This window comes from Podarcis melisellensis (genome assembly GCF_964234715.1).
Source record: "Podarcis melisellensis genome assembly, chromosome: 11".
Taxonomy (NCBI): Eukaryota; Metazoa; Chordata; class Lepidosauria; order Squamata; family Lacertidae; genus Podarcis; species Podarcis melisellensis.
In genome coordinates, this window is record NC_138543.1 from 46,925,997 (window position 1) to 46,952,836 (window position 26,840).

At 44.5% G+C, this 26,840-nt stretch overlaps 1 protein-coding gene across 3 annotated transcripts in view; it reads right to left on the reverse strand.

Moving 5' to 3' along the window:
* Positions 1-5,346: 5,346 nt before the first annotated feature.
* Positions 5,347-26,840, reverse strand: part of RAI14 (retinoic acid induced 14) — a 94,013-nt gene continuing 72,519 nt past the window's right edge. For 2 of the 3 annotated variants that reach the window (XM_081929635.1, XM_081929634.1), the window contains exons 5-18: positions 26,122-26,186; positions 24,781-24,838; positions 23,681-23,751; positions 21,836-21,942; positions 19,890-20,068; positions 18,037-18,065; positions 16,146-16,235; positions 15,506-15,592; positions 14,000-14,060; positions 12,737-12,855; positions 10,687-12,225; positions 10,090-10,239; positions 8,122-8,187; positions 5,347-7,859 (exon numbers count right to left, since the gene is read on the reverse strand). In XM_081929635.1, coding sequence (XP_081785761.1) covers positions 7,758-7,859; positions 8,122-8,187; positions 10,090-10,239; positions 10,687-12,225; positions 12,737-12,855; positions 14,000-14,060; positions 15,506-15,592; positions 16,146-16,235; positions 18,037-18,065; positions 19,890-20,068; positions 21,836-21,942; positions 23,681-23,751; positions 24,781-24,838; positions 26,122-26,186 — 2,723 coding nt within the window. In that variant the 3' untranslated portion in view covers positions 5,347-7,757. The remainder of the gene's footprint in view (positions 7,860-8,121; positions 8,188-10,089; positions 10,240-10,686; positions 12,226-12,736; positions 12,856-13,999; positions 14,061-15,505; positions 15,593-16,145; positions 16,236-18,036; positions 18,066-19,889; positions 20,069-21,835; positions 21,943-23,680; positions 23,752-24,780; positions 24,839-26,121; positions 26,187-26,840) is intronic. The other variant, XM_081929636.1, reaches the window with a different exon arrangement.

Genomic DNA, 26,840 nt, shown 5'->3' on the forward strand with positions numbered 1-26,840 from the left:
CTAGAGCATGCACCACTCTGGCGAGACAGTCCGCGGGGAGGTAGGGTCTTAGCCTGCGTACCAGGTGGAGCTGGTAGACAGCTGCCCTGGACACAGAGTTAACCTGCGCCTCCATGGACAGCTGTGAGTCCAAAATGACTCCCAGGCTGCGCACCTGGTCCTTCAGGGGCACAGTTACCCCATTCAGGACCAGGGAATCCTCCACACCTGCCCGCCTCCTGTCCCCCAAAAACAGTACTTCTGTCTTGTCAGGATTCAACCTCAATCTGTTAGCCGCCATCCAACCTCCAACCGCCTCCAGGCACTCACACAGGACCTTCACCACCTTCACTGGTTCTGATTTAAAGGAGAGGTAGAGCTGGGTGTCATCTGCATACTGATGAACACCCAGTCCAAACCCCCTGATGATCTCTCCCAGTGGCTTCATATAGATATTAAAAAGCATGGGGGAGAGGACAGAACCCTGAGGCACCCCACAAGTGAGAGCCCAGGGGTCTGAACACTCACCCCCCACCACCACTTTCTGGACACGGCCCAGGAGGAAGGAGCGGAACCACTGTATGACAGTGCCCCCAGCTCCCAGCCCCTCTAGACGGTCCAGAAGGATGTTATGGTCGATGGTGTCAAAGGCCGCTGAGAGATCCAGCAGAACTAGGAAACAGCTCTCACCTTTGTCCCTAGCCCGCCGGAGATCATCAACCAGCGCGACCAAGGCAGTTTCAGTCCCATGGTGAGGCCCGAATCCCGATTGGAAGGGATCCAAATGGTCCGTTTCCTCCAGGCGTGCTTGGAGTTGTTCAGCAACCACCCGCTCAATCACCTTGCCCAAGAATGGCAGATTTGAGACTGGGCGATAGTTGGCCAAATTGGCCGGGTCTAAAGATGTTTTTTTAAGAAGCGGTTTAATGACCGCCTCTTTCAGCGGGTCTGGGAAGGCTCCCTCACAGAGGGAAGCATTCACCACCCCGCAGAGCCCATCGCCCAGCGCTTCCCGGCTCGCTTTTATCAGCCAGGATGGGCAAGGATCAAGGAGACAGGTGGTCGGTTTCACTCGTCCAAGCAGCCTGTCCACATCCTCGGAGGTAACAGATTGGAATTGATCCCATATAACAGGACCAGACAGAACTCTAGCACTCTCCCGCCCTGGCCCTGCTCCCACGGTGGAGTCTACCTCCTTCTGAATCTGAGCGATTTTATCTGCAAAAAACTTTGCAAAAGCATTGCAGGAGATCTTGGGGTCCCTACCAGGCCCCGGTGGTACAGGTGGTTCCGATAAACTGCGAACCACCTGAAAAAGTCTCCTGCTGCTGTTTTCTGCAGATGCAATGGAGGCGGCGAAGAAGGCCCTCTTCGCCGTCGCCATTGCCACTTGGTAGGCTCGACGTTGAGCTCTAACCCGTGTCCGGTCTGATTCAGAATGAGTTTTCCGCCACCGGCGCTCTAGCCGTCTCAACGATTGTTTCATCACCCTCAGCTCCGGGGAAAACCACGGGGCTGTCCGGGCTCCATGCAATCGGAGAGGGCGCTTCGGAGCCAGACAGTCAATTGCCCTGGTTAACTCCGCATTCCAGCGGGCCACCAGGGAATCAGCTGAAAGGCCATCAACTTGGGATAAAGCATCCCCTACCACTCTCTGGAAGCCGATTGGATCCATTAAGTGGCGGGGGCGGACCATCCGAATCGGTCCCACCTCCCTGCGGAGGGGAAGGGTTGCGGAGAAGTCCAGTTGCACCAGGAAGTGATCTGACCATGGCACTTCTTTTGTTTCGCTTTTAGTTAATGTCAGATCACCAACATCCGTAGAGGTAAACACCAAGTCTAAGGCATGTCCGTGGCTATGAGTTGGGCCAGACTTATTCAGGGACAGCCCCATGGAGGCCATGCTTTCCACGAAGTCCCGAGCGGCTCCTTGTAAGGTCGTGTCGGCATGGATGTTAAAATCCCCCAGGACAACCAAGCTAGGTGTCTCCAGGAGCATATCCGCCACGACCTGAAGCAGCTCGGGCAGGAAATCCTTGGTGCAGCGGGGAGGTCGGTACACCAGTAGGAATCCTGTACTGCCCCTATTGCCCAACTTCCAGAACATGCACTCAGAAAACTGGGTCTTCCCAATAGGACGCCTGGTGCAGACTAATGACTTCCTAAAAATCACTGCAACCCCCCCTCCCCGCCCACATGACCTGGGTTGCTGTGCGTAAGAGAAACCTGGTGGGCAGTACACCTCTTGGAATTTTATGAAGAAGAATCTCCATGGGATGGGGGTAGGCCAAGGGTTTGAAAATGGTATAGGTGCAGTATACTCTGAACAAAGAGCTAAACTAATTGTGAACAATGTGGTAATGGATGAAATACCAATAGAGAAAGGCACACGACAGGGATGCCCTATATCTCCTCTACTTTTTATATCTGTCCTGGAGGTTTTGTTAAATATGATTAGAAAGGACCAGCTGGTAAAAGGAATTCAGGTCGGAGCTAAACAATATAAATTAAGGGCATTTGCAGATGATTTAGTGTTAACCTTGCAACAGCCAGAAGCTAGTACCAAAAGAGTTTTAGAATTAATTGAGATATTCGGCCAGGTAGCAGGATTTAAACTAAATAAACAGAAAACAAAGGTGTTGGAAAAAAATTTAACAAATGAAGAAAAAGATAGGTTTCAAAGTGAAACCGGGTTGGAAATAGCAAAAAAGGTTAAGTACCTGGGGGTAAATTTAACATCTAAAAATGTGAACTTATTTAAAGATAACTATGAAAAATGTTGGTCAGAAGTAAAAAAGGATCTAGATATATGGTCCAGGTTGAAACTTTCCTTGTTAGGCCGAATTGCTGTTATCAAGATGAATGTATTGCCGAGAATGTTGTTTTTGTTTCAGACGTTGCAAATCCTAGACAAAATGGACTGCTTCAAGAAGTGGCAGAAGGATATATCTAAATTTGTCTGGCAGGGCAAAAAGCCCAGAATAAAATTTAAGATTTTAACTGATGCGAAAGATAGAGGGGGCTTTGCCCTGCCAGACTTAAGACTTTATTACGAATCAGCAGCATTTTGCTGGTTGAAGCAATGGCTACTTCTGGAGGATACAGACATTTTGGACTTGGAAGGATATGACAATAGTTTTGGTTGGCATGCATATTTGTGGTATGACAAGGTAAAGGTGTATAAAAGTTTTAAAAACCAAATTGTAAGGAAAGCACTGTATAATGTTTGGAATAGATATAAGGATTTATTGGAAAGCAAAACCCCCAGGTGGCTGTCACCAATGGAAGCAAAGGCAGTGAAAAAACTTAACATGGACTCTAATTGGCCTAAATATTGTGAAATCTTAGAACAAGATGGTGAAAAGTTGAAGCTTCAAAGTTTTGAGAAGCTAAAGCATAAAGTTCGAGATTGGCTACATTATCGTCAGATAAATGAGACATTTAAGCAGGACAGGAAACTTGGCTTTCAGAAGGAGAGGTCAAAGTTAGAAACAGAATTGCTAGAACCCAATACTAAGAATCTATCTAAAATGTATAATTTGCTGCTGAAATGGAATACACAGGATGAAACGGTGAAATCAGCTATGATTAAATGGGCACAGGATATTGGTCATGATATTATGTTTGCTGACTGGGAACAGTTATGGACCAACGGCATTAAATTTACGGCATGTACTGCCTTGAAAGAGAATATAATGAAAATGATCTATAGGTGGTACATGACCCCAGTCAAGCTTGCAAAGATCTACCATTTGCCCAATAATAAATGTTGGAAATGTAATGAGACTGAAGGCACATTTTATCATCTTTGGTGGACCTGCCCAAAGATTAAGGCCTACTGGGAAATGATCTATAATGAAATTAAGAAAGTCCTTAAGTGGACATCTGCAAAGAAACCGGAGGCTTTTCTCTTGGGCATGGTCGGCCAATTGGTACCAAAGAAGGATAAGACATTTTTTATGTACGCAACCACAGCAGCAAGAATCTTGTTGGCAAAGTATTGGAAGATGCAAGAATTACCTACTCTGGAAGAATGGCAGACGAAGGTGACGGAATATATGGGATTGGCAGAGATGACTGGCAGAATCCGTGACCAGAGGAAAGAGACAGTGGAAGAGGACTGGAGAAAATTTAAAACATATCTTAAAAACTATTGTAAAATTGTGGACTGATAAGATGTCAAGGGGTGAGAAACAAAGAATTACAGCTGTAAATGTTAAATCTTAAGTAAATTTAAAAGAGACTTGATTAAAAATTGACTGAAGGGTTGCTTGAAAAAATGGCAAAATAAGGATGTGGTGAAAGGAAGGTATGGGGAAGTCAAATTTTTGTTGTATGTTTTTGATGTATGTGTTTTGTTTTGTATTGTCTTTTGTATGTGTAAAAAACCAATAAAAATCATTTAAAAAAAGAAAAAAAAAGAAAAGGCCAGTTCCAGGCTAGCAATCCTTCGGAAAGAAATTTAAAAACAAAACTGCTAATTATCACGTCGTCGTTCTACAAATCCATGGAGCAACTGCACTTGGAATAGTGTGCCTAGTTCTGGTCGCCTCACATCAAATAGGATATTGTTGAGCTAGAAAAAGGTTCAGAAACAGGCAACCAAAATTGTCAAGGGAGTGGAGAAAGGTTACAAGATTTGAGGCTTATTGTTTGGAGAAAAGTTAAGAGGAGACCTGACAGAGGTCAATAAAATAATGCATGGCATGAAGAAAGTAGAAAGGAAGTTTTTCTCCTTCTCACATGGCCTTCCAGTGAAGATGGTGGATTTAAGACAGGCAAAAGAAAGTGCTTCCTCATACAGCACACAAGCTATGCAATTTGCTCCCACTAGAGGCAAAAATGGCCACCAACTTGGGTGGCTTTCAAAGAGGATTCGACAAAATTCATGGAAGATAAGGCCATGCTCTCTCCCCACTGTCAGAGGGAGTGTGCTTCTGAACACCCATTGCTGGAAGCTGCAGAAGGGGCGAGAGGTGGTGTGTTCAGGTTGCAGGCTTCCCATGGGCATCTAGCTTACCACTGTGATAACAAGATGATTGCCCTGATCCATCATGTTCTTCTTATGTTCTTTAAATATTTGAGTTTCTTCCCTTGGGTTCACTACAATGTCCCAATCGCCGATATATTTTGGAAAGTGGTCTGTCCGTCTGCTGTGCATTCAGACACCTCTTAACGGTTTCTGACATCAAGGAGCAGTTTTTCATCTATGGATATAATTGGACACCTTTTGAGTTCAGATGGCAGACCGAATCTTTCAAAACTGCAGATTTTGTTTTTGTTTGTTTGTTTGTTTCTTAGAATTCCCGGACAAAACTGAGTACAAGGCTGCTAGTACAAGTGTATTAGACAAAAATAAGAGGCAGATTTTTAAAAAAGGAAAAAAAAAGATACTGTTTATTTGCGGAATGAAACGTTTGTAAAATTACATACAAAGGACAATCACTAAGCTATAGTGTACAATTTCCAATGTTCCACAATGATAATCGTAATAAATACAAATAACAAAACAAGGTAAAAGCTAAGGTTTTTGTCAGGCAACCTACAAAACGGTTCCTCAAGTTTTATACTTGGCAGCATTTCTTGGCATATTTTAGACCTGTTATTTTTATTTTTGTAAGTACTGCAGCAAAACTTTCACATTTCTTTGGAACGTTTAAAAAAGGTATCTAACTATGAAATATTGTCCAAATTAATAGGTATTAGTTAAACCAAGGAGACTCAAATAATAATAATAATATTAATAATATAAAGACCCAGGAGATCCTGTTCTTAATCCATTTAAATTTGGCTGCTGTATAAAATGGTAGGCTACTATTTAATGCAGCCTTGAGTCCCTAGGTGCTGGAAGACTACAACCCTCATTATCCACAGCTAATATGGCAAGGATCGTGGATGATGGGAATTGTAGTCCAACCACACCTGTAGCCCCAGGGAAGGCTAATTTAGCACACGATAAATGTGGTAGTCCCTCAGGCACTGAGTAAATTGCCTACCTATAGACTTCACTTATTGAAGAGCTCTAGGAATTTCTGCAGCAGACGATAGGAGTAAAACCATGCTGTAAGTTGAAGACACATGACAATCAAAATGGTTATTCCCTTTAGGTACAATGTAAGTTGCTTAGGCTTCTGGGTCTCTCAGACACACAAAACCGCTGTTGCAGCACACGTATGGTATTCCCAATTCTCCTTAAAGGCTTTAAAGAAGGCCCCCCCTGATTCTTATAGGAGTGCTCTTGCAAACTGATTTAAAACCTGAAAAAGTGCTATCGCACCTGGCTATTTATGTGCAGGTCTCCAACATCAACAAAATCCCCCAGAAAGCTGCAATTCTCATGGTAGGCTGGGAGATGCCAAAGCAGTCATGCTGGTTTAAGCCTGGTTTTGAAAGCAGTTTACAACATAAATCTGGTGTGAAAATGGGCTGGTGAAATAGGATAATCATACAGTATACTTTAATAATCAAGAGAGACACACACTCTATTGCTGGACCCATTCTATCCATACCTGAGTGTATATCACATACAGAGTTATAAGTGTTATCTTTTTCTGCTAAAGGATTTGGAGGCATGAAAGCAATTTGCAGGAGCACTCCTATGTCATACAGATGTTACTGCTCTTGAAAAACGCAAGGCTTCTCTGTGCTTCTTGGCGTTACAACATTTGGCAAGAAAGCTAGTAATTCCTCTTTTGTACGGTATTTGGGCAGTTCTGCTTCAACAGAGCATTTTCCCAGGGGATTGGGATACCTCTGCTGCATTTTACAACAGCTGGGCGAAGGGGGAGAGAGACGGAGAAAAAGGCCACCGCCTAAATCGTTTGGTATTAAAGGCTACTGCAGAAAAACAGAAAGAAGTAGTAGTGTTAAATAGGCTAATGGCTTTAATTACAAAAAGACATTTCTAAATTTGAGGGCCAGTAAAAATATATTGTAGAGGAGATCTTTTACAAAAGTGAGGTTAGGAACTGTGAGACAACAGCGCTCACTGTAAACATCATGAGTTCATTCGGATCCCTTGTTTGTAGTTTGGAACGCTGCGTTTTCTTCCTCCTGAGCTCCATAGCCAATAGCACTGCAAGGATTTGCATAGATAGCTTGACCTACTGTTTGATAAAGAAACTGGGGTTTTAGCAGAATTAGCCGTGTTCGAAATTCGTTAACCTGCAAGTTTATGCTTTACGTTATCGAGTTAGTACACATCACTCGTCTTGTAGTATGTACAGGCTGTGGGCCTGTCTAATCAAGGAGGCTCCCCCTGCCACACCTTTCAATTAACAAGGCCAAAGGAATTTCAAAATCCGAGTTGCATCTACTGTTATCCTGGACGTTAGAGGGTCTTAAAACCTATGAACTGGTTTGTTTCCCCCTCTTTAGATAACCAAGAACTGAAATATCCATCGCTTCCCCCACCTCCAGAAGATGCACTTATTCATATCCAAAATGCAACACTGCAAGCCGAAACTTCCAACAGCTTGCACCAAAGGAAGCACTGAGCCACTTTCTAATACTGTAGGTCAGACTTTGACCACCCCTGATTTAAAGTAATGGCAATTTACAGAGAGTTGTACGTTTCTGTTCCAATACACAAAAATAGCACTCTGGGAACTTTCGGTTGGGGGCAAGGGGAAGACATGACAACACATTAGCTCATAATACATAAAAATAAAGAAATAAGAGTGGCAGAGACATGTGACAGCTCCCTCCTGGGGTTGGGGGGTGGTGGTTGCCAATCAAATCTCATTTTAAGGCGAGTCTCAATCTCTAGAGCAGCACCATCAGGGATCGGCAAAAATCGTTTCACTTTTCTTTTGCGATTGACTCTTGCACATTGTTAAGATCTGTTTGAGCACTTTCTGGACGTCCTCATCCATTTGGCCCTAGAAAGAAACGGAGGATAAAAATATATTAGCGGCCTGTTCATAACATCAGGGGTGGGGGAGCAGGCTGGGAAAGGATGTCTTTAAGAGGTGCTCGTGCCATGTGCCATGTTACAAGACACCCTCACTCACACAGGAGGGAATGCCTTCAAGAGCTTGCACTGGCTGGAGTGTATGCACACACTACCTATTTGCTTTAGTAATATACAGATATAATCTACTGAGTTCTTTGAGCAGGTGAGGGCAATGAAGGCTCTCTTACCTGCACAGCATACAGCAGATGTGTCCTGTAAACAGAGACTATCTCCTGGTGTTGCTTCTTTGTTTCCTGTAAACAAAGGTAGAGAGTGAACACGCAGGTACTCTTATCACACACTGCATTGTTAAAGGAGTGGGGGGGTTAGTTTTAGTTTTTCAAGTGGTGGCAAACTTTTGCGTCCAAACCGGTGGGATAAAATACACTTTGTGTGGTGATAGCTCTATGGTCCCTTCTCTATCGCAAATGGTACGGCTGTTTCCCCTTCTGAAGCTTCCCTTAGGCTTGGTGTTTTAGAATACAAATCCCATAAACAGTAACAAGCAGGGATGTGCTGCTAGGAGTTGTAGTTCAATGCATCTGGAGGGTACCAGGTTTTCAAAGGCTGCCACAGCTACGCTCTGCTCCTAACAAAGGGTTCCAAACTTACCTAAGCAATGGTGCTAGAAGTTTCTAAGGGAAAGTGGAAGGTGAAGCAGCTCCATCCATCCCATTCCACATCCTCATCTAAGGGATATCACACTACTACAACACAATACAGGGATTTGGCCCAGTATACCTAAAGGAGCATCTGCACCCCTCATTGTTCAGCCCAGACACTGAGGTCCAGCTTCTGGCACCTGCCCTGTGGCCCGCCCTCCCATCAGATGTCAAGGAAATAAACAACTATCTGACTTTTAGAAGACATCAGAAGGCAGCCCAGTTTTTAATGTTTGCTGTTTTACTGTGGTTTTACAATTGTTGGAAGCTGCCCAGAGTGCCTGGGGCAACCCAGTCAGATAGGCAGCAAATGCGCGCGCGCGCACACACACACACACACAGTTTGACCACTCTATATATCTATTTACTATACTTTCCCCCCACTTTCCTCCAAGGAGCTCAAGTTGGAGTACAAGGTCAGCTCTCTTTTTACCTTCACAAGTAGATTGGGCTGACTGAGCATTTCTGGCCCATCCTCACAAGCGAACTTCATGGCTGCCTTATCTGAACCTGGGTCTCCCAAGTCTTGGTCCAGCACTCTTAACCACGACACCACATTGCCTCTCTAGAGCAAACTCTACATATGGACCCCTGGCGTGATTTCCTTGCCTCTAATCCACCAAGTTGGGTATCAAGGCAGGAACCCAGCACAAGAGAAGGAAACTGCAGTAGCAGCAGCAGCAACAGCAACTCAATACTTCTGTTGCAAATTGTTTCAATTAGATAGGGGGCCAGTGTGGGGCGGAGGCTTAATGTCCTAGATACTGTTCGGTGTTTCTCAAACTGGGGTACCCAGCTGTTGTCGGACTACAACTCCCATCATCCCTGCCCACTGGTCCTGCTAACTAGGGATGATGGGAATTGTAGTCTAACAACAGCTGGGGACTCAAGCTTGAGAAACACTGTTGTGCAGTGGTTACGAGTGTTGGACTAGGGCTTGTGAGACCATGGTTCAAATCCCCACTCAGCTATGAAGCTCACTGGGGGGACCTTGGGTCAATCACGGCCTCTCAGCCTGACCTACCTCACAGGGATGTTGTGTGGATTAAATGAGGAGTCAGGGCACAGTGGGGAGACCATTTGTGCCACCTTGAGCTCCTTGGAGAAAAGGGTGGGATATAAATGCAATAAACAAATAAGCTTAGAATATTCCCTGAAATGCTGCTTGCTCAGAGAACACATAAAACCTTATGGAATCTGGCAGTCGTGCCATGAAACACCACCACATTCTACTGCAGATATAGTAACCAGGGTCTACTATGCACTCACACTCAATTTACATTGCTATAATGGGTCTACATTCTCAGAAATGCAGTCCAAAAATTATACATACAAGTGATTATTTTTTGGGGGGTGGGGATACAACGAGGGTGAAACCTCTGCATCACTTTGAACGACTAAAAAAATAGATAACACCCACCCCCCATCTCCTGTCAAACCTTGGCAAATGCAGAGAGCTACTTATTTGCACAATTACATAATCTATAAACTTACAGTCAGCTGGTTCTGTAGTTGCTTGACTTGTTGTTGCAACAGCTCCAGCTGTTGGCTTTGTCTCTTGGGTGCGCCAGTTGAATAGGAAAGTTGGGACAGGCTGTTCAGTGCTTCCTTCAATTTACTAACTTCCTTTGTCATGTCCATTATCTGGTATGGGAGGAAAGAAGAGGGGACAGCATGCTAAAGGATGGAAGAAAACACAACTTCCCAAAAGCATTTGGCTGAGAGAACATACTTAATAACAACCATAGGTTTGTTTGTTGCTTCAACCCTGGTAAATGATTTCAAACATGCAGTGAAACTGGTGAGACCAACTCATGCTTGGAGTAGACCCCTTGAAATCAAGGGAATTAAGCCCACTGACTTCAATGAGTCTACTCCACACTGAATATTTTGCCTTTTACACGGGTTTGTGGGCTTTAGTCTTTTAGCCTCAGTTTGCCTTCTGTGAATAGGGTGCTTTGTGACCAACTACACAGCACCACAGGTATGAGTGGGCATACCTGTGCATGGCAACTGTTTTTGATCTATGACGCTTTCTTATTGTTCCAAATGTGCTCACCCCACCCCCCAAAAGACTGAGGATCTACCAACCTTCCTATCTTTATCCTCTTCTAGTTTCGAGGAACTCTCAGAGGCCTTTTTCATTTCAAGCAGCTCTTCTTGAGCTTGATGGTACTGATGAAGCAGTCTTTTGACTTCCTGTTCCTTGGCTTCCAGGAGAGTCCGGAGGCTCTCTTTCTCCCCCTTCACTTGTGAGATTTCCTTCCTCAAATGAGCAAGATCTGCAGACAGGTTTCCCCTCTCTTTTGTCAAGTCCTTCACTTTGGACAGCATGGAGTTGACTTCTCCCTCTGAAGTAGATCGCAGCTCTTCATACAATGCCCTGGGCACCATAGCTTCGCACACAGCGGCTTCTTCTTCCAAGAGCTCCCTCTGCAGTCGCTGCACCTCGCTTTCCTTGTGCAGAATCTGCATTTTGAGCTCGCCAATTTCTTCTTCCATTTCCTTCAGCGAAGCCCTGAGAGCAGTGACCACCTGGAGATGCTCCGTTATGGAGACAGAGTTCTTCTTCTGGGAATCAACCAGGTTCTGGAGCTGGGTTGCTTCGCTCAACACTTTCGCATACTGGGCCTTCATTTCCAACAGGGCGCCCTCGGCTTGCTCTCTCTGCAAGACGGTGACCTCCATCAGCTTCTCGTGTTCCTCCAGAGGGATGCATCCTGAATCGGCATCCTCTGCAACACCTCTTTTCTTGCAATCTTCGAGTTCCACCTGGGCTTCTTTGTACAGCTGAGACAGCTTGCTGACCTGCCTGTTCAACTCGGTGATCATTTGGTTCTTTGCATCTCTCACCTCCTCAGCTTCCTCACCATGCCCAGACTCCATCTGGCATCTCAGCTTCTCTTGAAGCTTCCTGATCTCCTCTTGTCCCTCCTTGTACCTCTCAATCAGAAGCGCCTTCTCCTGGTTGATGTTCTCAATAACCAAGCAATAGGAGCTCCTCATCTCCTCGCATTCCTCTGCTGACATCGTGCCGGCCGCATCCCTCTCTCTCTCCGCCAGCTTCTCCTCCAGCTCCCTCACTTTCGCTCGGAGCCTCTCGCCCTCTTCTTGCGCCTTCTGCAGTTCTTCCTTCAGCGCCTCAACTTCCTCGCACGTGGCTCTGAGCTCCTGCAGGTCGGCCTCTTTGCTTTCGGAAGCCACCAGGCCTAGCTTCATCTGCCTCTGGACGTTCAGGACTTCCTTCATCGCTTCTTCGTACTTGCTTTGGGTTTCTCTCAGTTTCTGGTTGAGGTCGGAGCCATTTTCGGAAATGTCAGAGCTGTTCAGCAAGCAAAGGGTATCCAGTGTTCCAGACTGAAGCTGCGTCTCCAAATGCCGCCTCTTCGCTTCTGAGCTGTCCAGCCTCTTTTGCACCTCCTTTAAGTTGTCTTGCAGCTGTCTGATTTTCACTTCGTTACTGCTCGCCTCTTCCTGAGCTTGTGCTAAGCTCAGCGAAGAGCAGCTGATCTCCTGAGCCGCTGCTGCCGAGCTCTCACTTAGCCTGTCCGTTGAGTGATCAAACTCCGCACAGGTGGAACGAGAAGAATCCAGTGTTGCATCCAGGTCTTCTGTCTTGAGTGCGCGTGCCTGTAGAGACAGCAGATGGCAGTATTTAAACAACTACTTTTTTTTTGTAAACTCTTACTGTCTTTTCTCATAATAACTTAGCCTTTTTGCAGAGATTCGAGAAATAGAGAGGGCTGCAACAGGAACAAATTAACAGAACGAAATAAGATTGCATGCATGCATCGATTTCCAGGAGAGCACTTGCATCTTTCAAAGATCGCAGATTTGATTCTAATGTCATATAATGAATTCCAAACCCTCCTCCCTCATCTCTCAAGCAAAGTCCTCTTTGGGTATTCTTTTCTCCATGCAATTAACATGAACACTGTACGGAGAGAAAGCAGGGCTGTCAGGCATGCATTTTATGTTGTGAACTGCCCTAAGATCAATGGATGAAGGGCTGCATACATATTTAATAAATAAAAATAATTGGGGCATGTCTACATGGAGGAGATCTGCATGAGCTGGAGCCTTCTGCAAACATGCCCCCAATGTGTTATTGTTCAGTGCCATGGATGGTGCTAATACATACCTGTAGTTTTTCTTGCAGTTTCTTATTATGCAAGGTCAAAGATGCAATTTTTGCTTGTAACAGTAAAAGCAAGTCTTGCTGATCTGTTTCTGAACTTACATCCAATAAACTATCAGCACCTTTAAAAAGCGAAACGGAAGGGGTGGGGAGAGGGAACACAATACAATTTATCATTCTAGGCTTTCAGTCAACACATGGTTAAGCAAATCTGGAAGTGGAGGGGGGAGCGAAAAAGAAAGCAAAGGAATACCTCTACTTGCTAGTCTCTTTTTTGTGAACTAGCCTGCAAATTTTCAAGTTAACTATTGGACTAGGGGTGGAGAACCTTTTCCCGGCGGTTGCTACTGAAAAAGATCTGCACTGATCTCTTGCAGAGAATGAGCTACAGGCTCACAGCTGTGTCACTCTAGGTCTTGAGACTTTTATGGTTGTCCCATGGACAATGGACATTAGCCTGGAAAACCAGTTTCAGACCAGAACAGCCAATAATGCCTCCAGAGATATACACCTGATTGTGGAGGCATCTGTCTATGGAAACTTAGTTAGATTCTCTTGTGCCTAAGGATACATTGATCAAACAAACAACTTTTTTGACATTGAGAAGGCCACCTATGTCAAGCCACTTATGAATTTTCAAGGAGATGTTATTTATCCACCTGATTGGGAAAACCTTGGGGCATTAAATTGCTGGGTAGGGTCCGGTGATTGGCGCTGCTTGGCTGCTGTTTTGCTTATGCTGAGGGTGATCTTAAATGGTAGTATTTAACACTGTTAGCTGCTTTAAGCCTTTGGTAATGGCAAGCATAAATATTTTAAATAAATGGCGTTTCTACCCCCTCCTTCTTCCAAGGAACTCAGGATGTTTGATCCTGACACCAACCCTGTAAGCTTGGTTAGAACATGAGCTTGTGCATGAATGGCTGGGTCCAATGCCCCTAATAGTTAAGCAGGTTTCCAAGCGGGACCCCCCGGTCCAAAACAAAATGCTACTTTTGTACATATTACACTATGCGTAGATTTTTAGAAAGATGGCGGAGCCTCCTTCAATGGAAATTTCAAGGCAAGGTGGGTCAAGATGTTGCCAAGCATGCTTGAAAAACAATGGGGCAGTGAATTTTACAATCCTAGCATAACAGACCATGATGCCAAATGGCAACTTTCTATGAGAGAAGGCACCTTTTTTTGGTTGGTAGGTTGTTTGGTGTGGGTGAGTAAGGAAGGAGAAAGTGACAGGCCAGCCAAAACATCTGTCTTACACCATACCTGCAGTACTATCGCTCATCCCATCCTTGCCATCAGAGTGAATGGCACTGATATCTTCCTGCTGAAATGCAAAATACATAAACATTTGTTTAAAAAGAGGGCTAACAACATGGCACTCCTCATCAAAAAGCAGAAATACTTGCACATCAAAATCCCGTCCTCCTGTGAAGTAACGGCCAATGCATTTTAGTCAGGAACTGTCACAACTGGAGCTTTTCCAGCTTTTGTGATAGTTAAAAGGCAGGTGTTTTGATTAAAAGCAAGCAAATACAATTGCCCATCAAATGTGAACTTAATGGGATGTATTCAACTGAATTCAACTGTACACCCACCATTGGCCCTAAGTTAGTCATGCATATTAGTTTCAATAGTTATCCTGAACACAAGATGCTCAGGGCATTGAAACTAGCCTGGTGGAACATGAGCAGCCAGTGCAGATGTTTCAGCAGAGGTATCCCATGCTATTGGCTGCCTGTCTCCATCAACAGTCTAGTGGTGACATTCTGCACCAGCTGGAGTTTCCAGACCAGGCCCAAGGGCAGCCCCACATAGAACGCATTGCAGTAGTGCAGTCTGGAGGTTACCAATGTTTGGACTACAGTGGCCAGGTTAATCCCAATCCAGAAATGGACGTAAAATGTACTCTTTGTCCCTAGCTGACAAAAGGCACGTCTATTGCTTAAACAACTAGTATGTTCTTTGGTTTCAAGAAAACCACTGGCAGCCTAACAACACAGGATGCTAAACGGGTCACTTGGGAGCAACACAATTGTCTTTTCTTAAACAACAGTACTTTTAGGGGAGAGGCTTATTCTTTTATTTTTGTCAGGACCATACGATAGGGGGAAAGAGGGAAACCTCCCCCTGCTGATGTGCTGCAGCCCTAATCTTGACTGCCTCCCCACAGCTGATAAACAACAACAACAACAACAACTTTTATTTGTATCCCACCCTTCCCGGCCGAGACTGGGCTCAGGGCGGCTAACATCAAATATATAACATTGGTGTAAAATCAAACAATAATTAAATTACCTCCTAAAAACAAGTCAGGATCAAATTAAAATCTAATTAGATGGCTTTCCGCAGGATTAGGGTTGGGAACAGTAAATGTTCATCAGGCCCAACTGTTTACGCTGTTCTTATATGGGCCTGTGAAAATGCTGGGAGGCCTCTTTCATACTAGTTCTTATACAAAAAGTGAAGGGGAGTCAGGCTGAGCTCTGACCAAAGGCCTGGCGGAACAACTCCATCTTACAGGCCCTGCGGAAAGATGTCAAAGACATCAAAAAAGCAAGATGCAACTCCCAACAATACATTTCACATCGCAACCCCCTGGGTTTTACCTATTTCCAGCTACACTTCCATTTGGAGAGCTTTAGGTCACAGTTGTGAAGCTTTGCCCTCCTTCCTTGGGGTGATGAAATCTTTTTGTCCCCTTAAGCAACTCACTACAAACACAAAGGGTTTACATTTAGCCAGAAGCAAGAGTTGAAAAATGGAGTATACCTTGGATCCGTGCTCAGCAAAGGAAGACTGGCCTTTCCCAGACACTGGGGTTGAAGTTGTTGAATGTGGAGAGGACAGGTCGCTAAGCTGCAAAAGATGAATGCATTTCAGAGACACAAACTGCCTCTTGCTAGCAGAAGTCATCGCTCTCTGTTAGTTCAATACAAGCAAGACAACACAGAAGTTGTCTTTAGCCAGCAGCAGCCATGCAGTCAGACAATCGCCCAAGCAACGGCTCAGTTTAATATTAAACTTCTTGTTAAGATGCTACGAGTTCCTCATGTGCAAAGCTGGTTTGCATCCGTCCAGGGGGAATCTTAAAGCTGATTGTTAAAAAGCAAGACTGTCACAGAGTTTAATGCGTGTAGCACCTTTATAAGCCCCACCGCTCTAAACTTAGGATCTGGTCATATTCCCAACAGCCCTCCTGCAAAGCGTAACCAAGATGGGCTTTCAAACAACAGACCGTCCTATTTCTATCCTTATGAGAATTCGCCCATGATACATGAGACGCGCATTTTAAAAAAAGGATTTGCACAAAGCAAATTTAACCAGCTCTATTCCCGACAGGACATTCCTCACCCGCCCAGCCCCGTCTAGACATTGCAAATGTGTTCAAGTTGGACTTAAGCTCTTTTACCTGGATAGGACTGACAGGAGGTGGTGGTGGGGCTTTGCGTTTTTTTGGAGTTCCACTTCTTTCAGAACTTAATCTACAGACTTGGTCATGCTGGAAGTGTCACAGGCCAGAAAAGGGAGGTCTGTTAGTTTGGTTAGTAAGGTCTGCGTTAAAAAAAAGTTCTTCTTTTTTTCTTTTAAGGTACAAGAGATTTTTTATTTTTTTAAAGCACATTCATGCCTGAACTCATTCAAAGGTACTTCCTCTATATGCAGGGATATTGCACATGCGCAACCTTGAGCTCACCATGCCCCATTTTGCAACATGCTTCATTACATTAGATGGAGTGAATAAAGTGAACCCTTTCACATGGAGCAGTGATCTCAAAATGCACTGCTCTTCACAGCCTCAAGCAATTTGCTAACATTTCTCCTAAACGCCTTTCTTTTCCTCCAGGGAGAGAGAGTTTTCCTTTTCGTTTACTTCTATTCCAGGGTCACTCGTGTTCATAAATTGCTCAGAGCAGTGGCAAGGAATCTGTCACCCTCCAAATGTGGGACTACAACTCCCATCAGCCCTAGCAGGCATGGCCCAAAGGTCAGGGATGATGGGAGTCGCTGTCCCTGGTTTAGGGGCCTTTTAGACCTGCCCCCAAACTTTTTTTTTGCAACAAGTAAACTCCCTGTGAATGTCAAAATCATCTGCACCAGCCACTTTCCTTCTCTGCTTCTTGATTTGCCTGCATGTCACCCAGATCATCACCCAGATCATCTGTAACTGCTGAAATCCATAAAAGGGGAATTCACACTTGGGTCCAACTGGCTGCTCAGATGAACATCCCCTTTCCCCTCCCTTATTATTGGAAGCTGTACATGACCACTGAAGCAACTCTGCCATTTTCTTCATGTTTACTGTTGCCAAGCAATTCCTTAAAACCAGTAAGACCCAGTCAGCTATTTCAAGGCTGACTTGTTTGGATAAAACAGTAAACTATGGTTTGGCATTACATGTGCTGGCTTGGGGTTTGTGGGGTTCCCTCTGGCACAGTCATGAAATCAGAAACTTTCGCTTCCAATTTCAGTTAGCCACAGTGACTCATTAGAGCCAAACCAGAAGCTACGGTTAATCTTAACTATGGCTTACAGAAGAGTTAGGGTAAGGCTAGAGTTGCTGGACTCCAACTCCCATCAGCCATGGCCAGCATTATGTCCAAATGAAACCAGTGTGAGCCTGTTTCTTTTGAAAGTGAGTCAGTTTCCCACGTCTACCATTAAACCCTAATCTACCATTGGACCTGCTGCTCTGACACAAGGCTGTGTGTTAATAGCAGCCATAGAGTGGTTGGTGAGCAAACAGCCCATGGTGCTGGAGGGAGGAAGCTGTAATGCTTCACTGTGCCATTTACCCACCAATCAAAATTGCTCCATGGTGGAAAACATACAGGTACCTTATGCATGGCTGCATATTTACCCTTCTGGGCAAAGCAACTTTGGATTGGAGGGGGATATTCAGGAAAATGGTGCACAGAAAAGCATTAAACCTTCTCCTTCCAGTACTTCAAGCCTCAACTGATTTGCAACTGCTCCATAACTATTAACTTATTTTAAGGAAATGCTGGAGGTTCCCATCACAGACATGTCATAACAAAGCGAGTTCTGCCCTGTCCTTACAAAGGATATGGGAACAATTGGGTTAGAGATAAGAGGAGACAGCTATCTCACCAATATCATACAGATATCAATGAAAGGGAACTATCTATGAGTTTATTATAACTGCATATGCTTCTGGAATCACTTAACAAAACAAATCACTTCCATTATTACTTTCTAAGCCTTTGTTTCTTTTTTTCAGAGCTTGAGGCTAATTGTTATTATGGTAATAAAGCATTTCTGATTCTTTTTTTCCTTTTTACCTGCTTTGGCTTTGTTGGTGACTTGACATCTGTAGGTGAAAAAACAAAACATTGCCTTTTAATCGAAAACCTGATATATCTTCTTTCTGCTTAATAAATTTCCATTTGGATCCTAAACTCCCAGCTATTTAGGAAGCAGGCCCCTTTCTTCATATGGATTCAGATGCAAATAAGAATACCTGAGATCATAGGCTGGGAACCGGGCATTTACTAAGGACTAATCAGCTGAAGCCAATGCATCTTTGAAGCCTAGCCTTCTTTCCCGCGACAGGTTGAGCTCCCGTTGCTCGGTCCCAGCTCCTGCCAACTGAGCAGTTCGAAAGCACGTCAAAGTGCAAGTAGATAAATAGGTACCGCTCCGGCGGGAAGGTAAACGGCATTTCCGTGTGCTGCTCTGGTTTGCCAGAAGCGGCTTAGTCATGCTGTACGGCGGCTCCCTCAGCCAATAAAGCGAGATGAGTGCCGCAACCCCAGAGACGGCCACGACTGGACCTAACGGTCAGGGGTCCTTTTACCTTTAATCAGGCAAAGCCAATGCATCTTTGAAGCCTAGCCTTCTTTCCACAATGTAATAATCTTTTTCGTGCAGAGAGAGACATGAGGGCACTTTCAAACAAGCAACCCACTTTGGACAGACCCAAGATAGCACATTCCTCTGACAGTCCAAAGACCAGGCTGTGTGCCAAGCTCAGTGCTCGAAGCAGCTCTACCAAAGGTGGTAAAACAGAGACTAGGAGAATGGACAGAGTAGCTCAGCTGGTAAAGCATGAGACTCTTAATCTCAGAGTCGTGGGTTTGAGCCCCATGGTGGGCAAAAGATTCCTGCACTGCAGAGGGTTGGATTAATGACTCTTGTGGTCCCTTCCAACTCTACAATTCTTTGAGTCAGCATCCTGTCTTCTGGCATAGACAGTCCAGAAAGTTTGAGTAAGAACCTCATGCCTCCCCAGGTAGCCCCTACAGCAGGGGTGGGGAATATGTGCCTGCCCCCAAACATGTTGATGGACTCCAACTCCCATCATCCCCAGCCAGCATGGCCTATGATCAGGGATCACATAGTCCAATATCATAGAATAATAGAGTTGGAAGAGACCACAAGGGCCATCGAGTCCAACCCCCTGCCAAGCAGGAAACACCATCAGAGCACTCCTGACATATGGTTGTCAAGCCTCTGCTTAAAGACCTCCAAAGAAGGAGACTCCACCACACTCCTTGGCAGCAAATTCCACTGTCAAACAGCCCTTACTGTCAGGAAGTTCTTCCTAATGTTTAGGTGGAATCTTCTTTCTTGTAGTTTGAATCCATTGCTCCATGTCCGCTTCTCTGGAGCAGCAGAAAACAACCTTTCTCCCTCCTCTATGTGACATCCTTTTATATATTTGAACATGGCTATCATATCACCCCTTAACCTTTTCTCTAGGCTAAACATGCCCAGCTCCCTTAGCCGTTCCTCATAAGGCATCGTTTCCAGGCCTTTGACCATTTTGGTTGCCCTCCTCTGGACACGTTCCAGTTTGTCAGTGTCCTTCTTGAACTGTGGTGCCCAGAACTGGACACAGTACTCCAGGTGAGGTCTGACCAGAGCAGAATACAGTGGCACTATTACTTCCCTTGATCTAGATGCTATACTATTGATGCAGCCCAGAATTGCATTGGCTTTTTTAGCTGCCGCGTCACACTGTTGGCTCATGTCAAGTTTGTGGTCAACCAAGACTCCTAGATCCTTTTCACATGTACTGCTCTCAAGCCAGGTGTCACCCATCTTGTATATCAATATCATCGGGGGGGGGGCACAGGTTCCCCATCCTTATCATGGGGAACCCTACCACATAATTTAAGAAGTGTAGACATACCAGCATCCTGAACAATTTTCAACTGAAGGAGATTCTGAATCCCTGTATTTTCAGAGACTGCAGCATAATGCAGGGCATTGTGTCCAAGCGCATCCACCAGGTTTATGTCTGCACCTTTTTGGACAAGGACTTCTGCAATGCTGAGGTTTCCTGCTTCGCACACCAGCATCAGAGCCGTCCTAGAGCAAGTTGGCAAACAGACAATATAAGGAGGAGCCACAGGCATGAGATTAGCAAAGCAATAACACCCCCTGAAGATACTGATGTTGTAAATATGAAATTGGGAACTGCTAAATATGTAATAGGATGAAATCCAGATTGGAGGGTGTCGAGGAAGTCTTTTAGCAATGTAAATACACCAGGGAATAAGAGGGGGGGGGAATTCTTTTATTTTGTGTGTTTTTATTGTTGTTAAGGGACACGGGTGGCGCTGTGGGTTAAACCACAGAGCCTAGGACTTGCCGATCAGAAGGTCGGCGGTTCGAATCCCCGCGACGGGGTGAGCTCCCGTTGCTCGGTCCCTGCTTCTGCCAACCTAGCAGTTAGAAAGCACATCAAAGTGCAAATAGATAAATAGGTACCGCTCCGGCGGGAAGGTAAACGGCATTTCCGTGCGCTGCTCTGGTTTGCCAGAAGTGGCTTAGTCATGCTGGCCACATGACCCAGAAGCTGTATGCCAGCTCCCTCGGCCAATAAAGCGAGATGAGCGCCGCAACCCCAGAGTCGGTCACGACTAGACCTAATGGTCAGGGGTCCTTTATTGTTAAGTTTTTATGTTGTGTCAAATGTAATGTTTTTCTTTTGTGTTTTTGTCTATGTGTTATAAGAGAAAACTAATAAATTTTGAGGGAGGAAAAAAATTTTCCCCCTCAAAATAACAACAACAACAACAACACCCCCTGAAGGTTGTGAGTTTGTGGCTCATTTGTTATCCTACAGGAGACGAGTGCCTACAGGTTCAAGCAGCAGAAGAAGATTGGGCAGTCAGCTGAGTCCAGGAAGTGAAAAAAGCTGACAGGCATTCCTCTGATAAGATGACACTTTCCTATTCCTGCAGAAAGTTATGGTCATTGTGTCATCAACAAAATTTGTCCTGACTTGAATTTACAGCATATCTATAACTTGATCTACTGTAAGAGATCACTGCAAGACAGGGGAGGCACCTGAGAGTGAACCAATAACGCTTTCCCTAAGAGGTTGAGCCATTTATGCATGCTGCAAAGGGCTGGATGAGGTCAAGTCCCATCTAGCCCAGCATCCAGCAAACGGAAGCCTAAGGGAAGCCTGTAAGCAGGACCTGAGTGCAATGGCACTCTGCCCAGTTTTGGCTCCCAGCAACTGGTATTCAGAAGCATACTTTCTCCAACAGTAGAGATATGACATAGCCAGCCGCTACTGATAGCCTTACTCAAAATGAATTTGTAGGACAGATGTATCTGGCGGACAAGATCCTCTGTTGACCATATAGCCACACAGAATTCTGCTTGACCATAATTTTGCCAGAAGAGCTTTTTTTTTTTTTTAGCAGCAGCCTATGTCAACCCAGTCTAGAATTTTGTATCTCACTGTAACCTGCCTCTGGATGGGAAGAGGCATAATGAGTGCTTGCAAGAAGGGAAAACATCAAAAAGGATACAGCTTTGACAACTTTATTAGGCTGTGCCTCGAGATGTCAAACGCTGCAAAACAGCTTCTCTGAAAGTCACGGAGAAATCGGGTGACTTTAGAAGAACCAGAAAAACATGTCATCTCTTGCATGGCTTTTTGTTAGCTTTCAAGCTAATAAATATAAGCAAGAAGTACAGTGACAGCTTAATTGGACCTAAACCACAACCATAAGATATTTAGCGGTGAAGAATCTAAAATCTGATCTCGGATTAGGATGAGATCCTTAGACCCGATTAACGTTGAAAAAGTTTGTGAGTACTAAGTAAGTTTATTTGTACCTTCCATTTTTGTCTCTGGAATTGATGTCTGCGCCATGCTCCAGAAGGTATTTGGTTACTTCAGTGTGGCCATTTTGTACAGCCAGTAACAAAGGTATATTCCCATCCTAGTTTTTTAAAAAAATAAAAAAGAGATTAAACGCTATCAGTTATTCAGTAGATTTTAAAAAGATTAACTTCAGAGAATGTAACCCTTATGTGAAAACAGGTCCCTGTGTGCAGTGCAACCTCTTTTAACAGGTGCTCAAAATCTTGCTGTCTAAGGGTCAATAGACAACAGCTAGCCATGCAGCAATGCATGTAAAACCCCACTGCATTACCTTTGCAGAGTTCTGAGCTCCCTTTACTCATAGGCTCAACACAGCACCTATAAGCCCTTTGCTGCTTTCAGGATCAGAGTACAGTGGTACCTCGGTTTACGAACTTAATCTGTTCCGGAAGTCCGTTCTTAAACAAACCGTTCTTAAACCGAGGTGCCCTTTCCCTGCCGCCGGTGCCCTTCCACCGTTCAAATTCAGTTCTTAGACCGAGGTAAAGTTCTCAGTCTAAGTAGAGGTAGAAACCTGTTTACAATTATAAAAGAATATTTAAAAATAAAAGTAGGTAAATAGGGGGAATTTGAAATGCTAAAGAAATTATGTAAGGATGTAAGGAAGTCAATTGGGGGAAGGGGGAGTGTCAAAGACTCGAGAGAGTCAAAATATATGTGATGACAAGTGAAAATGTTAATTGCTTGGTTTTTAAAATGAAATTCAATAAGTATTATAATAGACCAAGGTAAAGTTCTCAAACCAGGACACTATTTCCAGTTTTGTGGAGTTTGTAAACCGAATCGTTCTTAAACCAAACTGTTCTTAAACCGAGGTACCACTGTATATGATTCTAACCACTTAACAAACCAAAACTCTAATGTCGCTGAGTAAGGGATGGCCAGGAACCAAAATACCAAAGAAAAGCTAAGATGAGACTTTGGTAAGTGTTAATCTTTGTGCATAATGGGATGTGCGTGGAGGAAATGGGAGAAGCCAGCTACATATGGCTCCCTCCCTACTGAGCTGTTTCCACTCAAGCTCAAGGTTACTCGCTTTCCTCACAGGAAGACTGACACATGGAAGACGGAACAAGCTTGTTTTCTCCTGCTCCGGAGGGTAGGGCTCAAACCAATGGCTTCAAGCTACAAGGAAGGAGATCCAACGAAACATCGGGAAGAACTTTCTGGCAGTAAGAGTTGTTTGACAGTGGAATGGTCTTCTTCGGGAAGCTGTGGACTCTCCTTCCTTGGAGGTTTTTAAGCAGAGGTTGGCTGGCCATCTGTCATGGTTACTTTAGCTGAGATTCCTGTATTGCAGGGGTTGAACTAGATTACCTTTGGGGTCCCTTCTAACTCTACGATTCAATGATTCCAAGCTTTTCCTACAGTGTAATAAACATTAGGCATGCACACCTGCCATACTTTGAGTACTGGTGCAGAATCAGAGAGCAATATAAAAGACTTGTTCATACCTTATATGGGAGATAAATTTGTTACTTATTCACTGCACATTTCTGGTTAGCACTGTCATGTCTGAATAGGAAATGATATATGTGGGGACATGTGGAGGGGGTTGCAACTGAGCAAAGTGCTCTGGCTCATGTAAATGTGCTGATCGGGCCTCCCACTCAGACGTCACATGTGCTAACTGGAAGAAATACAGTGAACGAAGAAGAAACTCATTTGCTGCAGACAAGAGGGAAACTGCCCTGCTTAGAAGATTTAAAAACGAGGTTTCAGAAACTGAAGTACACTGCATAGCTTTTAAGGTTTTTTTAACGCACTAGGTTATCCATGAGATAATGATTACGTACCACATCTTTGACATTAATTGGACACTTGTGTTCACACAGGAGCTGAGCTACTTGAAGGCAGCCACAAGCAGCTAAAAGAAGAAGAAAATGAGAGTTGCAAAATTAGAGCAAGAGCAAACACAATAAGGAGTCCCATAGCACCTTAAATACTCTGTTGTGACATAAGCTATCATGGACTATGCTGTAATAAGTTGTTTTAGCTCTTCAAGGAACTGTGAGATTAGTTGTTCAAAACTCCTGCAGAGTCCATACCACTGGAGAGATTTTTCCAGCCTTGCTGAAATCACGCGAAACCACATTTCTGCCACCCCTACATAACCAGCGGTCCTCCAGCAGAGGTTTGGCTGCAGGTGCTCTAGACTACAACATCCAGCAGCTTGGCCAATGGCCAGGGAAGATGGGGGCTGTAGTCCTACAACATCTGCAGGGCACCAGCTTGGAGAAGGCTGATATAGTTCTACATCTTGTCTCCAACAATGACAAACTAGAATTTCCTGAAAAGCGGTGTATGAGAGGGAGAAAGAAAGAAAGAAAGAGCCAACCATCTACTCTTAATACTTATGCACTTTAAGTAAGCCTGCCCTTGAAGAAAGCCTGACTAGTGAGAATGCAGCTGCAAGAGTATTTCTAGCTGATATCATACAAGGCCAGTTCTGCAGTGTCTGTACTGGCTACCTATGTATTAACTGGGCTCAAGTCAAAGTAATAACATTAACCTAAAAACCCCCGAAGGGTTTGGGGCCTAGATACTGGGCAAGATTTAGTTGCTGCATGTGTAGAATGAGGTCTGCTTGTGCAGTGGGGTGTTTCCTCCTCTTCCCCCCACTGCACTTCCTAAATCTGCTCGGGGGAAAGGGGAACACTGTAACAAGAAGGGTGAGTAGAGGGTGGGGAGAAGTCTCATTGCATGAGTGGGGCAGGGGAGGCTGCTTACAATCTCACTGATGACCATAGCTCATCACAGAGAGGCCTGGAGCTCATTGCACAGGGACCCTAGTTGTGGAACTCCCATTGTGAAGGCATGGATTGCGTAGGGCGGACCTAACAAGGTCAAGGTGGGGTATGGGAATATGAAAGAGAGAGGGAAGTAGAAATATTACCTGCATAGTGTAAAGCTGTCTTCCCAGAGCTATCAGTGCTCTCTGGTGGACATTTAGACTGTAGGATGGCAAAAATGAGTCTTTTAGCAAGGCATGGAGCAAAAAGCATTTTGAAGTTCATTGCTATTTGGGGAAAAATACTTTTGTGGAATACGAAGAAAATTTAGAGAGCTACCTAGGGCCTTCTTTAAAGACTGGAGAAAAAGTAAAATGAAGGTTCATGGACCCAGGTTTCATTTGGGCTTGTATCCAACAACGATGTCCTGCTCACAGAAACATTTCTTCTTCCCTGCCTCCTCCTCCCGCATATGATTGTGAAAGTTGGGGAATACCCAGAACTGATTTGTGGGTTTTGGAGGAGGAGGAGGAAAGTCTTTGCACAATCACAACAACTGTCTCGGAGACACCCCTTCGTGTGTGATCAAGGCCACATGATAGCAGTTTGGGGCAGTTTGTCCTTGACTGGTTAAAATAAAAGTACATGCAAAGGGGAAAAAAAGGGATATGAACAATTATATGAAATGTATTCCACCTGTTCTTGCATTGAAATCAAATGGGCTTCCTTAAACATAATAGTTTGTTAAATTAATCCATATGGATCCCTAAAAGAGGTAAGGGAAAAAACCACTGGAACTATTCCTACAGGTAGATTACTAGAGGAATTTTGAGTAGACACACAGATACACCACTCAATTATTCATTTAACAGGCACTACCAAATCCAGCTGTGGACAAATTGGACAAGAAGTATTTTTAGTTGGCAGATTTCAGCGCCTTCCGCAACAAACATGGGTTTTATTTGGGCAGCTGCAGCTCTTACATTTGCCAAAGCAAGTCTCTCGGATGTTACAGATTAAGTGTTTATCATATTTGAGCACTAATGACCAGATCATAACAGCAAGAACCATACTCCAGAACTGGTGTCACAACACCACATCACTAGCTTTCATTATGTTAAAGTGCAGGAGAAAGTGGCTAGAAGGAACATAGCTTGGTGGCAAGAACATCTACCTTGCGTGCAGAAGATCCCAGATTCAATCCCAGGCATCTTCCAGGTAGGACTGGGAATTTCCCTTTCCCGAAACCCTGGATAGCTGTTGCCAGTCCATATAGACAATTCTGAACTAGATGGGCAAAAGTTCTCAGTATATGCCTGTTTATTTGGGCAACACAGGTTAAGAATCCTCTCATACTCCTGGGCACAAAGAAGTCCTTAAATATCAACTGTTCTGTACTCTTATGTGCTATTAAGATGGCTGCTTTAAAAGAGAACTTGGAAGCATGCTAGTGTTTATCAGAACTTCAGAAGTGGCAGTGAAGAGAAACAGAAAATATACTTCACCTGAAGGAGCCTCTTGACACAATCAGGGTGGTTGTTCTTGGCTGCAAGGTGCAATGCACTGTGCCCTGCACAAATGGGAAATGATTTCAAATACTCCAAGAATTGTGAAGCACGCTATTATACATGAAGTGATCCTCTGGGCTTGGAACACCATGAAACAGGTTCACTGCGAGAGGATGTCCCTCTCCAGACTTGAAGAACCTGCTTTGTTCCCCGTTAAACATATTGATGCAATACAGAGTGCAATACAGAGTGGGTATATACTGATACTCCCCCCCACCCCGAGTTAAGTGCAAATCCAGGTAAAGTTGCGGCAAATATACTTGCCAAAGTAATTTTGTATTTGGCTTAAGTCAAGGATGGAGAATTGGATCCAGCCAGTGGAGTGGATTCTTACCTCTCCACCCCACCCCACCCCATGCACCCAACTGACAGCCAAGTCCTTGTCAGTCACCTGACATTGTGGGTCTTGTTCCTGCAAACGTTTCCAAGCACAATTCAAAGTCTTGGCGCTGACCTTTAAAGCCCTGAATGGCCTTTGGCCCTGTATACCTGAAGGAGCGCCTGTACCTTCAAATCCCTTTTAGGTGCAGCTATGTCTTTGCCCACCTCACCACCTGACATCACATATGGCCCATTTCCCAACCATTGGCTTAAGCCCTTGCCTGTAAACTCTATACATATTGACATTAAGATCTTCTTCAGGGGTTCCATAGCTG